This window comes from Oncorhynchus tshawytscha, linkage group LG03 (genome assembly GCF_018296145.1).
Source record: "Oncorhynchus tshawytscha isolate Ot180627B linkage group LG03, Otsh_v2.0, whole genome shotgun sequence".
Lineage (NCBI taxonomy): Eukaryota > Metazoa > Chordata > Actinopteri > Salmoniformes > Salmonidae > Oncorhynchus > Oncorhynchus tshawytscha.
In genome coordinates this window covers 30,795,946-30,813,087 of record NC_056431.1, presented here as the reverse complement: position 1 = coordinate 30,813,087, position 17,142 = coordinate 30,795,946, and the positions used below count along the sequence as shown (strand labels likewise).

Genomic DNA, 17,142 nt, shown 5'->3' with positions numbered 1-17,142 from the left:
GTAATGGGTACCTTGTAGTGTGTTCATACGGTATAGTAAACTTTGTTAAACTGCAACCTTTTCGTTGTGTCATTTCGAGTTAACATGTAGTACCATTATCACACTCCTGAGCCAAACCAAGTCTGAGCTGTACTGCCCTGAATATGCATCCACCATAGTTTCTATAACCGTGCTGGAAAGGATCATGTGAAAAGAAAATATCTGAACCAGCACAGTACGTTTCAGGTCGGCCCTACGTGAATCAGGCATAGTTGGGGTAGAGAGCTAAGCCTTAGGGTGGGGTAGGTAGGAGGTATTACAGCTGACCTCCAGGGTTCAGAAATATGTAGTTAAGAGCAGGGGGTAGGTTGATACTACACAGTCCAGTGAACATTAAATCAGGATGTGTACATATTACATTATTTCAGTAAGAGGGCTCAGACTCGGAGAACCCCCTCGAGGGTGTGCCCCCCTGGTTTATCTCCCTCGTCTCTCTAGGGCTCTGGAGAGGGTCACTCTTAAAGCTCCAGAACTGCGGGAGCTCAGCCAATGAGGGGGAATCCCCAACCTCAGGCACACACTTATGTTGTGAATGTAGTGTAATGTTTTAAAAAAAAAATGTATAACTGCCTTAATTTTGCTGGACCCCAGGAAGAGTAGCTGCTGCTTTGGCAGCAGCTAATGGGGATCCATAATAAAAACAAATACAATCAACTGGAACCAGGCCTACTTTAACAACATGGGAATCCCAACTAATATATTATTGTAAAAGTGAGGTAATAAGCGCATGTTATCAAGTCTTTGCTATAGTTCACTTATGTGCATTCTGGGACAAACCGATGCTCATCTCAGAAGATTGTGTTAAGGTAGACAGAGTTAAGTGCAGTTTCACATATAGGCAAATAAAATAATTGAATGGCTAAATCAATAAAACATTCTCAGTATGGATATTAAAAGCGTCCAATAATACCTAACAATGTAGTGATAAACATACCCCTCGCAGCCACGGTAGATAAAAGACCTAACATGTCAAATAAAATAAATCAAAACAAAACAAGATTAAACACACCAACAGAGACCAATGCAAAAATGCTGACTCGTATTAAAAAAAATATATAATAAACTTCCACACAACATCTTACAAGCCCATGGTGACACCATGTGGGGCTGTTCAGCTGAAGTCTCGGTCGGGAAACATGAGAGGGGCGAGCAGGGTCCAGAGGTAGAGGCCCAGGCCCAGCCAACTGGAGCTGATCTTCACCCACACAGCTGGCATACTGCTCTGCATGGCCTGGGTGGTGGTGTCAGGCCTGAGGAATGAAGGGAGAAGGTGTCAGTTTAAAGAGTGGCTCTTTATAGTAGATTTCTATCCTTGTCTCACCCCCTTAATTTAGACTGATCTGAAAACACAGAACAGGCCAGAGCAACATGGTGGATTAATGCTGCCTATTAGGGATTTGCTTTCGCAAAGCTTTCACACAAAGGCTATTGAGATTCACCCAAAGAAATATCCCCCCTGATCCCATGGCTTTCAAACTGACTAGGAATACATACACAAGATACCCAATATCACACCTAGAAATATTGTAAAATGTTCTAACATTTCTATAGAGCTGTGGCTCTGATGGTCAGCTGTTGCTGTACTTACTGGTACCAGTTGGTGAGTGTCATCATGATGTAGAGGGAGGCCAGGCAGAGGTGGAAGTGGAAGAAGGAGTAGCTGTAGCTGACCCCCTCCTCCTCATTATCCACGGCCCTTCGCACATCGTCCTCCCCTACCTCGCCCTCTCCTCCATAACTCCCGCCCTCCTCGGTCTGCATCAGCTTGTTCACCTGGGTGTTGCTGGACGAACGGATACTGGAGGAGGGAGTCAAATCAAGCTTTATTTATACAGCGCATTTCAGACATGGAATGCAACACAATGTGCTTCACAGGAAAAAAAATAAGAAAATAAAAACTGAAATATTTACTACACAACAAACATAAGAGGATAAAAAACAAAAGCATAACAATAAAAACAGACTAAAAAGCACCCTAAGGTAAAGCAAAGCTAGAAAAGGTGTGGTCGGAAAGGAAAGAATGGAAAAAGTGAACGAGACAGAGAAAGGGAGAAAGAAGAGAGAAGGGGAGATCTATTAAGATCATAGCATAACAGACAATTCAATAAGCAGCCATGATATGGATTCAAATTGGAGTAGCTAGCTACCTGGCATAGAGAGTGCAGAAGAGGAAGATGACCAAACCCACAATGCTCTGGGCGTCCCACCACTGCACCTGTCCTGGGGCACTGGTGGGTGTGGGCTCACTGGAGCTGACATTTGACACCAGACTCAGCAGGCTGGGGTTACACTTACGGTCTGAGAGAGACAGACACAGCAAATCAGCCATAGAATGCAGGATAGTTATGGGGAAGAAAAACCCCCACAAAGTGACCTGCAGTCTTGAGGAAGGCAACAGCCAGGGCTCTAAACCAACTACCACAGCAGATATACCAAGTGTCTCTTAATTACAACACTTGAGTGCAGGCTCTTGCAGAGACACCCCAACACCTGTCTGAGCTTATCCACGGACCCACTACAAGCACAAGCCATAAGTAGGACCAGGAGTTTTTCCTGACCATGTGACTTAACAAGAAAACAACTCCAGGCCCTAGTAAATGTAACGAGTTGGGGAAGGTGAGTGAACTACCAAAGTCGGCCAAACTCACCAGTAGAAAACACTCATAGTGCTGCAGTGGTTTGGAAAGTAAAAATAAACAAACTGGAGGGAGAAAGTCAAAATGACAACAATGGCAGAAACTCCATTGAAACTGGAATGGGAAAGAGGCTGAGACTCACTTGGGTTGTTGGTCATGGCGGACCAGGTGACATACATGGTGTAGAGGGAGATGAGAGAGGCCTGGAGCAAACCAGACTGGGGCTGGGCTTCCTGTGACACACAAAACCATAGGCACTGGTAAACATGCATACAAACATGCATACAATTGTCAACACCGTTATCAACAAAAACGGACTAATAAAAGCATTCCCTTACCAAACATTGTATCAATTATTACTGGTATAATTGCTAAAACTGCCCTCCTTCTCAAATGAAGGAACAATGAAACCGCCACAATACCTGTACTTTGGGCAGGATGGAGACGATGGAGATGATGACGCTGAAGATGAGGTTGAGGCTGATGAAGACCTTGTGCTCGGTGCAGCCGTTAGGCTGGGTGTAGTATATGTAGAACAGCACCACTGAGGTGAAGGCCAGTGCGTAGTGGAGGAAGGTGAACGACAATAAGCCTGAGGGAGAGGGGCAACATGGAGGGTCGGTAAAAACAGTCATGCATGACAAACACCCCCATACTCTTAAGATGCATAGAATGAGTATACAGTGGGGCAAAAAAGAAAAGTATTTAGTCAGCCACCAATTGTGCAAGTTCTCCCTCTTAAAAAGATGAGGCCTGTAATTTTCATCATAGGTACACCACAACTATGACAGACAAAATGAGAGAAAAAAAATCCAGAAAATCACATTGTAGGATTTTTAATGAATTTATTTGCAAATTATGGTGGAAAATAAGTATTTGGTCACCTACAAACAAGCAAGATTTCTGGCTCTCACAGACATGTAACTTCTTCTTTAAGAAGTCTGTCCTCCACTCGTTACCTGTATTAATGGCACCTGTTTTAACTTGTTATCAGTATAAAGACACCTGTCCACAACCTCAAACAGTCACACTCCAAACTCCACTATGGCCAAGACCAAAGAGCTGTCAAAGGACACCAGAAACAAAATTGTAGACCTGCACCAGGCTGGGAAGACTGAATCTGCAATAGGTAAGCAGCTTGGTTTTAAGAAATCAACTGTGGGAGCAATTATTAGGAAATGGAAGACATACAAGACCACTGATAATCTCCCTCGATCTGGGGCTCCACGCAAGATCTCACCCCGTGGGGTCAAAATGATCACAAGAACGGTGAGCAAAAATCCCAGAACCACACGGGGGGACCTAGTGAATGACCTGCAGAGAGCTGGGACCAAAGTAACAAAGCCTACCATCAGTAACACCCTACGCCGCCAGGAACTCAAATCCTGCAGTGCCAGACATGTCCCCCTGCTTAAGCCAGTACATGTCCAGGCCAGTCTGAAGTTTGCTAGAGAACATTTGGATGATCCAGAAGAAGATTGGGAGAATGTCATATGGTCAGATGAAACCAAAATATAACTTTTTGGTAAAAACTCAACTTGTCGTGTTTGGAGGAAAGAATGCTGAGTTGCATCCAAAGAACACCATACCTACTGTGAAGCATGGGGGTGGAAACATCATGCTTTGGGGCTGTTTTTCTGCAAAGGGACCAGGACGACTGATCCGTGTAAAGGAAAGAATGAATGGGGCCATGTATCGTGAGATTTTGAGTGAAAACCTCCTTCCATCAGCAAGGGCATTGAAGATGAAACGTGGCTGGTTCTTTCAGCATGAAAATGATCCCAAACACACCGCCCGGGCAACGAAGGAGTGGCTTCGTAAGAAGCATTTCAAGGTCCTGGAGTGGCCTAGCCAGTCTCCACATCTCAACCCCATAGAAAATCTTTGGAGGCAGTTGAAAGTCCGTGTTGCCCAGCAACAGCCCCAAAACATCACTGCTCTAGAGGAGATCTGCATGGAGGAATGGGCCAAAATACCAGCAACAGTGTGTGAAAACCTTGTGAAGACTTACAGAAAACATGTGACCTCTGTTATATACCCTTTGTTGGCAATGACAAAGTATTGAGATAAACTTTTGTTATTGATCAAATATTTATTTTCCACCATAATTTGCAAAGAAATTCATAAAAAAATATATACTACAAATGTGATTTTCTGGATTTTTTTTCTCATTTTGTCTGTCATAGTTGAAGTGTACCTATGATGACAATTACAGGCCTCTCATCTTTTTCAGTGGGAGAACTTGCACAATTGGTGGCTGACTGAATACTTTTTTGCCCCACTGTATGTTCTTCAATCATGGTCCTAGAGAGCCATAAGGTGTGCAGGTTTCTGTTCCAGTCCATTACTACTAACACCCCATTCAACGTATCAAGGGTTGATGATTGGTTGATTGGCTAGTTAAATCAGGTATTAGTTATATGGCTGGAATAAATGTATGCACACCCTGTAGGTCTCCAGGAGCAGGGTTGAGGAACCCTGCTGCTCTAGAAGACTAAACACAGTCATGGTAGTATAACTTCTTGAGCAGCATTAAGGTACTGTGTCCTCTGGAGAAAGTACTGTAATTCTACCTGCAAACCAGCACTTTGAGTTGCCCTCTTCGGCGTTCCCCACCCATATCTTGTTCCAAGAGTGGGCAAAGTCGATGAGAAGGATAAGCTGGATGACGATGAAGATGAAGGAGCCAACCACGCCAAAGTAAAACCATACTGCCGGAGGAGAAAAGCGGCAGATCAATAAACAAATAAATACAACCAACTTCCTGGAACCCACAGCATGTTGATTGACATCAAGTTTAACCTACACTACAGTATTGTGAGGGGATGAAATGTGAGTTTTCCATAGTTTATAAAAGTATACACCACAAGACCAAAAGTATATGGACACCTGGTCGTCGAACATCTCATTCCAAAATTATGGGCATTGATAAGGAGATGGTCCCCCTCTTCTGGGAAGGCTTTCTACTAAACTAAGCAAAAAAAGAAATGTCCTCTCACTGTCAACTGTGTTTATTTTCAGCAAACTTAACATGTGTAAATATTTGTATGAAAATGACAAGATTCAACAACTGAGACATCAACTGAACAAGTTCCACAGACACGTGACTAACAGAAATGGAAAAATGTGTCCCTGAACAAGGGTTGGGGTGGTCAAAATCAACAGTTAATGCAGCTGGTGGCCACACCAGATACTAAGTACTGCACTCCTCCTCATGGACTGCACCAGATTTGCCCGTTCTTGCTGTGAGATGTTACAACACTCTTCCACCAAGGCACGTGCGAGTTCCGGGACATTTCTGGGGGCAATGGCCCTAGCCCTCCGATCAAACAGGTCCCAGACGTGCTCAATGGGATTGAGTTCTAGGCTCTTCGGTGGCCATGGCAGAACACTGACATTCCGGTCTTACAGGAAATCACACACACAGAACGAGTAGTATGGCTGGTGGCATTGTCATGGAGGATGATGTCAGGATGAGCCTTCAGGAAGGGTACCACATGAGGGAGGTGGATGTCTTCCCTGTAACGCACAACGTTGAGATTGCCTGCAATGACAACAAGCTCAGTCCGATGATGCTGTAACACACCACCACAGACCATGACGGACCCTCCACCTCCAAATCGATCACGCTCCAGAGTACAGGCCTCGGTGTAATGCTCACTCCGATGATAAACGCAAATCTGACCATCACCCCTGGTGAGACAAAACCGCAACTCATCAGTGAAGAGCACTTTTTGCCAGTCCTGTCCAGTGACTGGTGGGTTTGTGCCCATAGGCGAAGTTGTTGTCTGTGATGTCTGGTGAGGATCTGGTGTGGCCACCAGCTGCATTACATACTGCAGTGCATCTCCTCCTCATGGACTGCACCAATATTTACAACAGGCCTACACGCCCTCAGTCCAGCCTCTCTCAGCCTATTGTGGACAGTCTGAGCACTGATGGAGGGATTGTGCATTCCTGGTGTAACTTGGGCAGTTGTTGCCATCCTGTACCTGTCCCACAGGTGTGATGTTCGGATGTACCGATCCTGTGCAGGTGTTGTTACACGTGACCTGCCAATGCGAGGACGATCAGCTGTCCGTCCTGTCTTCCTGTAGCGCTGTCTTAGGCGTCTCACAGTACAGACATTGCAATTTATTGCCCTGGCCACATCTGCAGTCCTCATGCCTCCTTGCAGCATGCCTAAGGCACGTTCACACAGATGGCCAGGGACCCTGGTCATCATTTGTGTTTTTCAGAGTCAGTAGAAAGGCCTCTTTAGTGTCCTAAGTTTTCATAACTGTGACCTTAATTGCCTACTGTCTGTAAGCTGTTAGTGTCTTAACGACTGTTCCACAGGGTTCCTTAGTTGTTTATGGTTCATTGAACAAGCATGGGAAACAGTGTTTAAACCCTTTACAATGAAGATCTGTGAAGGATTTTTACAAATTATCTTTGAAAGATAGGGACATTTTTTTTTTTTTTTGAGTTTAGATGTTGAAACATTGTTGCGGGGACTTGCTTCCATTCAGCCACAAGAGCTTTAGTGAGGTCGGGCACTGATGTTAGGCAATTAGGACTGGCTCGCAGTCGGCGTTCCAATTCATCCCAAAGGTGTTTCTGTATAGACCTTGCTTTGTGCACTGGGGCATTGACATGTTACAACAGGAAAGGGCCTTCCCCAAACTGTTGCCACAAAGTTGGAGGCACAGAATCATCTAGAATGTCATTGTATGCTGTAGCGTTAAGTTTTTCCTTCACTGGAACTAAGGGTCCCAGCCCGAACCACAAAAAAAAAGTCCCAGACCATTATTAATCCTCCAAACTTTACAGTTGGCACTACGCACTGGGGAAGGTAGCGTTCTCCTGGCATCCTCCAAACACAGATTTGTCCGTCGGACTGCCAGATGGTGAAGCATGATTCACCACCCCTCTGTTCCAGAGTCCAATGGCGGCAAGCTTTACAACACTGCAGACCATTTTTTAAATCACTTCAGCACTCGCCGCTCCCGTTCTGTGAGCATGTGTGATGTACCACTTCGCAGCTGAGAAGTTGTTGCACCTAGACGTTTTCCACTTCACAGTAACACTTACAATTGACCGGGGCAGCTCTAAGCAGTGCAGAAATTTGACAAACTGACGGATCTCTTCAGTAAGGACATTGTACCGCTAATGTTTGTCTATGGAGATTGCATGGCAGTGTACTTGATTTAATACACCTTTCAGCAATGGGTGTGGCTGAAAAAGCCTAATCAACTAATTTGAAGGGGTGTCCACATACTTTTGTATATATAGCATATAACAGTGTGATTATTGTGTTTTGTCTGTAGGTTCACTTCTGGCATATTCAAGGGTAAAATTACTTTCCCTCTCCTACTTCCTTTATCAAATATCGTGTGGCTATTATCGAATCCATTATAATTTTCAGCTTGGTAATAAATAGGATAAATAAGTGAGGGATGTCCTATTTTAGTAGGATAAACACTGTGCAGTAAACCATGTGCTAGTTCAAAAGCATTAAATTGGCTTCTACAATCTTTGATTTACTTCCCAGGAATTGGCTATAAGCCTAGTGGTTAGAGCATTGGACTAGTAAACGGAAGGTTGCAAGTTCAAACCCCCGAGCTGACAAGGTACAAATCTGTCGTTCTGCCCCTGAACAGGCAGTTAAAGCACCAAGTCTTAGCTGACTTGCCTAGTTAAATAAAGGTCAAATTAAAAAAAGGTAATGTTTTTTATTTGTCTGATTGTGTTTGTTCACAAGAGCATAAACAGCATACTTTACATATAATAATTCAATCACTATAGATTGAGGATCTTTCAGAGGGAAAATGTTTTTCACCGATGCACTGTACCTTGAACATGATAATGTTCCTGCTTTGCTAGTCATTTGCCAATGATTAAGCCAGTACTGTCAGACGTCACTTGACAGTCATTTAAAGTTTAATCATCAAAGTACCAGTATGGAAGGTTCCATCCGGGATGAAGAAGGCTCCCACAGTGATGCCGACCAGGATCAGAAACTTAAAGAACCAGAAACTGGGGATAAAACACAGGTTTCACAAAAAAAAGCATAGTACGTCAAAAAACTGAGTATTTTCAAGAGTCTTCTCTAAGAGAAGCCAGTTAACTTGAGCATGAAAGTTACTAAAAGGTCCTATATATGATTTGAACACAACTTATTACAGTACCAACCCAAAATTACATATCAACCGGATTCTGATTGTAATGAGGTCACTTCAAACCATTTTGCCTGCTGGGAAAGCAAGAGGTGAAGGGCATGGTGGTAAGGCGGCAGATAGACTAGCGGTTAAAGGCGAGCCAGCAACCGGAGGAGTGCCAGTTTGAATCCCGGGTCTGGCGGAAAAACTCTGGAGGGAAGTAAGCTGGAGGGTTGCTGGTATCAAATCCTCAAAATGCCTGCCGATGTGCCCTTAAGCAAGGCGCTTAAGCCACCACAACACCTGCTCCGCGCCCAGTGTTGCAGCCCCCCGCTCCAACCTGTATATGTCTTTCAGAGAGGCTGAGAAAAAGCCGAAGTGAAATTTTGGTTGAACCTTGTGTACAATTGATGATTGAAGTGATCTAAATCTTAATTGGTGCTCACCCATTCTGAATGGCTGCACGCGGGTCTTTGCTGCTCTGGACACGGACCATGATGGCTGAGAAGAGGAAGAAGAAGCAGGTCATGGCGAAGCACATGCGGTACACCGACTTGTAGCCCACAATGACATCACAGTTAAACTGGTTCTCCATGCCTGGTATGGTGCTCGCACCCTGACAGAAGCCTGGGATCTAGAGGGGGAAAGGATAAAAAGGGCATTTCAATGTCCTTTTGAGTAGCGTTTCAAAAAATAAATTGTCACAGAAAGTGCTAGAACAATTTTTTGTTTTACTCATAGGAAAGACATTCAGGTGTTATGCTCTTACATGTTGACATTGTCCGACAAATACACCACACAAACTAGTGATGCACGGGTTGACTCCCAACCCGCAGTCCCCACGGTTATATACATGGGGCAGGCGGTTTTAGGGTCATGAAATGTTGTGTAGATGAAGGGCAGGTGGGTGGAGGTCAGGGCATAAAATATTTTTGGTCCACCAGCCACTGTGGCAGGTAGATTAAAAAAAAATCTACCGGCCACTCAGATTTTTTACAAGCCCCCCTAAAAACAAAGTGCACTAAAATTACATCAACAAAACACACAAAAAATGAATGCTTTGTAATGTTTCTAAAACAAATGTATAACTAGTAAGAAGTAATGTAGTATATTGTTTAATTGAATTTCACGGTTCGTACAGACAGTGGCAAGTCAAATTCAAGTACTTTTTTCAAGCACTAATATTTATTTAAGGACCATCACTATTTGTAATAGTTCCTATTATGCAATTGTTTCTAGTCGCCACAAGATCGCAGTATATCGTCACAAGCTCATGAAAAAAAATAATTAAGTTAGTATTCATCACACATTTATATTTCTGTTCAGTGTACATAATATTAATTTGTTTTTATATTTAAACTGCCTTAATATTTGACAAAATGTTATGTCCCACAGGCTGTCCCAACACAATGACATTAAAGTGAAATCTGACAGTGTAAAAGTCCCTTAGTTGACTCTAAAATGTTATATTCTATACCTATTTGAAGAGAAACAGTTTATTAATGTGTTTAATAAGATTAAAGATTATTTCGGGGAACCCTATTTACATTTTAAGGGACCCCACATGGGTCTCGTACACCAAGTTTGGAAACCACTGTCCTACTAACCTCTCTCCCTGCTCGCTTCAATGCTTCCTCTTCCTTTGTATCTCATTTGCCTCCTTCATTGCTGCCTGACTCACCACTGTCTGTCTCACTACTCTCTGTAAATAAAAGGTATTATGTTATGAGAAATTGTAGTAGCCATCTTTCGATTATAGCTAGCTTAATTTCAGTCAACTTCACCTGCTGAGGTCAGGCACCATTCTACATTAGCTTCTAACTTACTCCTTCTGGCCAGCTAGTTATAGCTAGCTACCTGGCTAATAGCCGGAGACCTTGAGCTACCTAGAAAAATAATTTCAATTTTTTCAAATGAACCTTTATTTATCATTTGACTGAAATATCAGCGACTATTTACCAGTTGTACACTCATTCTCCAAGACTAAGGTTTTTTTTGTTTGGGGGATGTCTGTTGACGCGGCACGAGTCGAGGGATGTTAAAGAAATCCCACTGTCAGCGGCGTCTCTCTGCCACTTGCCACCTGGTAAAACCCATTCCTAAACATCAATATCCTGCCAGGCAGGATTACATTTAAATTTCCTCTGAATTTTAGCTATCGATGTTACATTTGGCTGCACTTCAGTCAGTTCTGTACCAGTGTGAGTGGAATGAGCAAGCTTGCAATATATTGTATATTTTTCATATTAACATATTTGATCGTTTTCTATTCTCCTCTCATTTTAATTCAGGTACTTTTCAAGTACAAATTTGAGACAATGTCAGATTTTCAAGGTATTCCAGTACTTGAATTTCGGGATGCCAAATTCATTAAGCACCTTGTGCGAACCCTGACATTTTTAACCAAAATATCACAGATGAGAAAAAAATGTCAGGGTTCGCACAAGGTGCTTAAAGTACTTGAATTTCACACGCTGAAAATTAAGTACTGGAATACCTTGAAAATCAGACATTTTCCTCAAATTGGTACTTGAAAAGTACTTGAATTAAAATCAGTGCCAATTTACCGTGGTAGCCGACTCTAATCATGTTTGTGTCTGAGATTGAGTCTGACTAGTAGAAGAAGCGTTGTATTCTCTTCCCTAGCAGTTGAAACTCAAACATAGAAAAACAACCTAGCTTGTGAACAAAACAATGTATACTAAACAAAAATATAAAACACAACATATAAGGTGGTTGGTCCCATGTTTCATGAGCTGAAATAAAAGATCCCGGAAATGTTCTATACAGACAATAAGCTTATTTCTCTCTAATGTTTTGACCAAATTTCTTTACAGCCCTGTTAGTGAGCATTTCTCCTTTGCCAAGATATCCAGGTGTGGCATATCAAGAAAATTATTAACCTCTACGGGATGGATCGCCCCTGCCCCCCCCCCCCGCGGGACAGTTGAGCTAACGTAGGTTGTAAGTAACAAAAAAAAATCCCAGGTCATAGACATATCTGATATGGGCAGAAAACTTAAATTCTTGTTAATCTAACTGCACTGTCCAATTTACAGTAGCTATTACAGTGAAAGAATACCAAAAAAGTGCATGTTTTTTCTTTGTATTATCTTTTACCAGATCTAATGTCTTATATTCTCCGACATTAATTTCACATTTCCACAAACTTCAAAGTGTCTCCTCTCAAATGGTATAAAGAATATTCATATGGCTGCTTCAGGTCCTGACTACAGGCAGTTAGATTTGGGTATGTTATTTCAGGCTAAAATTGAAAGGGGGAAAAAAGGGTCGGATCCTTAAACAGCATGATCATTACACAGGTGCACCTTATGCTGTGGACAATGAAAGGCTACTAAAATGTGCAGTTTCGTCACAGAACACAACAGATGTCTCAAGTTGAGGGAGAGTGCAATTGGCATGCCAATTGTTGCCAGATAGAGAAATTAACATTAAATTACCATAAGTCGCCTCTGTCATTTTAGAGAATTTGGCAGTACTTCCTACCGGCCTCACAACTGCAGACCATGTGTAACCACGCCAGCCCAGCACCTCCATATCTGGCTTCTTCACCTGCAGGATAATCTGAGGGGGTGCTGAGGAGTATTTCTGTCTGTAATAAAGCCCTTTAGTGGGGAATAACTCATTCTGAGTGGGTGAGCCTGGCTACCAAGTGGGTGGGCCAATTCCCTCCCAGGCCCACCCATGACTGCACCCTTGCCCAGTCATGTGAAATCCATAGATTAGGGCATAATGAATTCAGCCAGGCAGTGTTGCAGCGCAATGTGGAATAGGCTATTTAGGATTTGTGATTATTTGACTTTGTGCGATTCATTTACAAGCTAGGAAACAAAACAGTAGAAATGCTTGAAAACAGCTACTGCAGAATTAATTTTACTATAAATGTGCTCATACTTACTATTTTTATTCACAAATGCGAGTGAAATACTCGCACTGTTGAAGCCCGACCACCCGCCAACATGGCTAGTGAAATAGACATCTTTACCCGCCAATGCCAAAATCTACCGGCATTTGGCAGGTGTAGATTTTAGATTGAAGTGTCCATTCTATAATTGATGACATTATTCTGGTCTAATTAGACAAGTTCACTTACAAATAGTCTACCAAAATGTTGGAAATTATAAGCAGAAACATATCTAAATTAGGAAGAAAAATACTGCACCCCGTCAAAAATCGTTACGCCATCTTGGACTGTAGCCTAAGCGCATTTTCGATATTTGCAGGATAGGGTCGGATGCGGGCCTCAAACTTTCACTTGATCACATATAGTCGGGTGGTTACGGATGGCTTATTAGCAATCGATTATCACTAAAGTCCCTGGTTAGAATACAGGCTGAATCACATCCGATCGTGATTGGGAGTCCCATAGGGCAGCGCGCAATTGGCCCAGCGTCGTCCGGGTTTAGTTGGGGTAGGCTGTCATTGTAAATAAGAATTTGTTCTTAACTGACTTGCCTAGTTAAATAAAGGTTAAATAAAAAAATGTCATACTTTTTGGAGCTGTGCCTCCATGCCAGGGAGGATCATGATGACAGACACCAGGGTCCCTAGGAGTAGAAAGAAGGAGAACACCAGCCGGGTGACGGTGGAGTTTCTGGAGGAGGGACAGCAGCCACATAGCAGACACGGAGCGGAGCCACACAGACAGGAGGCCTAGTGGAGAAAAAAGTGAGAAAGGAGAGAAAGGAGAGCACACATTGAACAGTAACCTGGTGGAGGTTCCAGAATGAATACATCTGCACAACATTGTTTTATGAACAGATTGTATGCTAATGTCTTGGTGGAATCTCAGCATCAAGAAAAAATTATACATGGGATCATATAGCAGGATTGAAGGAGGAAGACACTCCAATCCAAGATGGCATAGCAGTCGGATGTGTGTTTGTCTTGTCCCGTGTTAATTAAGTCTGTAAATAGTCTGTTTTTCGTATATATTTAAGATACGAAAAATTATGCCCTCAATCTCACACAAATTATCAAGGAACCTACAAGGTACAACCCTAAATCAGTAAACATGGGCACCCTCATAGATATCATCCTGACCAATTTGCTTTCCAAATACACCAGTCTTCAACCAGGTCTCAGCAATCACTGCCTGCGTCCGTAATGGATCCGTGGTCAAACAACCACCCCTCATCACTGTCAAACGCTCCCTAAATTCTAATCAACCTGGCCCGGGTATCCTGGAAGGATATTGACCTCATCTCGTCAGTAGAGGATGGCTGGTTGTTCTTTGAAAGTGCTTTCCTCACCATCTTAAATAAGCATGCCCCATTCAAAAAAATGTAGAACTAAGAACAGATATAGCCCCTGGTTCACTCCTGACTTGACTGAAAAGCACAAAAACGTCCTGTGGCGTACTGCAATAGCATCGAATCAGGAACCAATATACACGTTCAGTCAGGAAAGCAAAGGCTAGCTTTTTCAAACAGAAATGTGCATCCTGTAAGCACTAATTCCAAAATGTTTTGGGACACTAAAGTCCATGGAGAATAAGAGCACCTCCTCCGAGCTGCCCACTGCACTTCAGGCGAGGAAACACTGTCACCACCGATAAATCTACAATAATCGAGAATTTCAAGAAGCATTTTTCTACGGCCGGCTATGCTTTCCACCTGGCTACCCCTACCCCAGCCACCAGCTCAGCACCCCCTACAGCAACTTGCACAAGCCCCCCACCCCCCACCACACTTCTTCACTCAAATCCAAATAGCTGATGTTCTGAAAGAGCTGCAAAATCTGGACCCTACAAATCAGCTGGGCTAGACAATCTGGACCCTCTCTTTCTAAATTATCTGCCGCAATTGTTGCAACCCCTATTATTAGCCTGTTCAACCACTCTTTTGTATCGTCTGAGATCCCAAAGATTGGAAAGCTGCCGAGGTCATCAAAAGGGGGAGACACTCTAGACCCAAACTGTTACATACCTATATCTATCCTGCCCTGCCTTTCTAAAGTCTTCGAAAGCCAAGTTAACGAACAGATCACAGACCATTTTGAATTCCACCGTACCTTCTCCACTATGCAATCTGGTTTCCAAGGTGGTCAAGGTCTAAACGATATCATAACCACCATAGATAAAAGACAGTACTGTGCAGAAGTCTTCAAAAATCTAGAATCGGTTTCCTATTTTCCAACAAATCCTCCTTCACTCATGCTGCCATACATACCCTCATAAAACTGACTATCCTACCGATCCTTGACTTCGGCGATGTCATTTACAAAATAGCCTCCAACACTCTACTCAGCAAATTGGATGTAGTCTATCACAGTGCCATCCGTTTTGTCACTAAAGCCCCATATACTACCCACCACTGCAACCTGTATGCTCTCATTGCCTGGCCCTCACTACATATCCGGCGCCAAACCCACTGGCTCGAGGTCATCTGTATTTCTTTGCTAGGTAAAGGCCCGCCTTATCTCGACTCACTGGTCACCATAGCAACACCCACCCATAACAAGCGCTCCAGCAGGTATATTTCACTGGTCATCCCCAAAGCCAACACCTCATTAGGCCGCCTTTCCTTCCAGTTCTCTGATGCCAATGACTGGAACGAATTGCAAAAGTCACTGAAGCTGGAGATTTAGATCTCCCTCACTAACTATAAGCATCAGATGTCAGAGCAGCTTACCAATCACTGCACCTGACACAGCCCATCTGTAAACAGCCCACCCAACTACCTCATCCCCATATTATTCTTTTTTAAACTCTTTCTCACCCCAGTATCTCTACTTGCACATCATCATCTGTACATCTATCACTACAGAGTTGTTGCTAAATTGTAATTATTTTACCACTATAGCCTATTTATTGGCTTACCTCACAAATCTTACTACATTTACACACTGTATATAGATTTTGTTATTGTGCTATTGACTGTATGTTTGTCTATCCCATGTGTAACTCTTGTTTTTTTCGCACTGTTTTGCTTGATCTTAGTCAGATCGCAGTTGTATTTGAGAACTTGTTTTCAACTGGTCTCCCTGGTGAAATAAAGGTTAAATAAATTGTCAAATTTAAAAATAAACATATTATGAGACAGAAACTATGGAGCCTATGGATTAAACTGAAGGCGAATAATCTAAACATTACAAGGTAATGGTAACTGAAGCTAAAGACTAGTTATCTTCGTATTTATGCCAGCAAGCAAACATGTCTAGCTAGCTATAGGACCAGAATATGGTTTACAGGAGACGTTGAATATGGCGATAAAGGAGAAGCGCCATATTCAACGCCTCCTGTAAAACCAGATTCGTCTTTCGCTAGCGATAAGACGTTCTAGCTTGCTAACACCATTGACCAATTGCTTGCTAGCTAACCCCGATGTCTCAAACACAGAAACGGCAGCATGAAAGGATTTTTGTTGTGCTACTTACACAGCTAGCAAGGGAGCACAAGGCCATGCAAGCCCCCATTTTCTAAGCGATGTCCTCTTCTTCTCTGGTATTATGGCGGTCCACAAACAAAAGTTAAAGGTGCATTCCGCCACCTACTGTACGGGTAGTGAACGAAAGAAAATCCATTGCTGGGAAAGGGGAAAAAAACATTCATAATACAATACAAAGATGTAATACATCAGCAGGCGTTTCAGCCATTACATTCACCACATTTGGCTCCATGTAAACTACAATTCTGACGCTGTATTAACGTTTAGAAACGTCAATCATTGCTTTCTAAACATGCTAATATGCCCCCCTTAAAAAATATTGCAGTTTTGAAACTGCAGTAAAAGTGCAGTAACTGAAGTCCACTGTGGTATTTTAGATGCAGCAATTGCAGCATACTGCACTCTGACTGCATTTTTTTATGTGTGTAAGGGCCTTATCTTTCATGTCAGCGAGAAATAAGCTTAAATAAATAGAAAAATACACTTACTGTAGCAGTTTTGCACAGATCCATACACTGTGTGTTCTAGGTGACCCCAGTTGGCGAACTACAGCTCCTCCCCAATTAACTTACACACAGGTGTTCGGAGCACACTAGATAGCTAATTAGCATAGGTGGTGGCCTATGTCTTCCATCTGTCTTCCATAAACCAGCGCTGCAACATGGAGATAATAGCAGTGTGGCAACACTAACCTTAAACCAATTAAGGTGTGTAGTAATATACCTTTAGTTTTTTGAAAATTACTTCTCGCTGATATGAAAGATACTTTCTTTATGTTTCCAAAACAGTAATGCAAGCGATGCATGCTATTGTTTAGAGCAAGTGTTGGGGCTCTTAACGAAACTCCCCCAGTCAGAAGATCCTATGACAATAGGTGCTATAGTAATTACAGTCTTTGAATGGCATAGGCAGTACCCT

The 17,142-nt window shown here is 42.8% G+C and overlaps 1 protein-coding gene across 4 annotated transcripts; it reads right to left on the bottom strand.

The window, feature by feature from the left end:
- Nucleotides 1–589: 589 nt before the first annotated feature.
- Nucleotides 590–16,369, bottom strand: serinc2l (serine incorporator 2, like). Of its 4 annotated transcripts, XM_024402391.2 has the most exons (11): nucleotides 16,214–16,362; nucleotides 13,328–13,489; nucleotides 9,413–9,449; nucleotides 9,262–9,316; nucleotides 8,614–8,693; nucleotides 5,249–5,386; nucleotides 3,098–3,267; nucleotides 2,818–2,908; nucleotides 2,187–2,337; nucleotides 1,628–1,837; nucleotides 590–1,289 (listed from the first exon to the last, which is right to left on the bottom strand). In XM_024402391.2, the coding sequence occupies exons 1-11, from the start codon at nucleotides 16,250–16,252 to the stop codon at nucleotides 1,151–1,153; spliced, it is 1,272 nt and encodes a 423-aa protein (XP_024258159.1). In that variant the 5' UTR covers nucleotides 16,253–16,362; the 3' UTR covers nucleotides 590–1,150. The 4 variants fall into 4 exon arrangements, with proteins under 4 accessions (XP_024258159.1, XP_024258154.1, XP_024258165.1 ...); XM_024402386.2 differs by having other exon boundaries at nucleotides 9,262–9,449; nucleotides 16,214–16,369; XM_024402397.2 differs by lacking the exon at nucleotides 9,413–9,449 and having other exon boundaries at nucleotides 16,214–16,369.
- Between the last annotated feature and the right edge of the window lie 773 nt (nucleotides 16,370–17,142).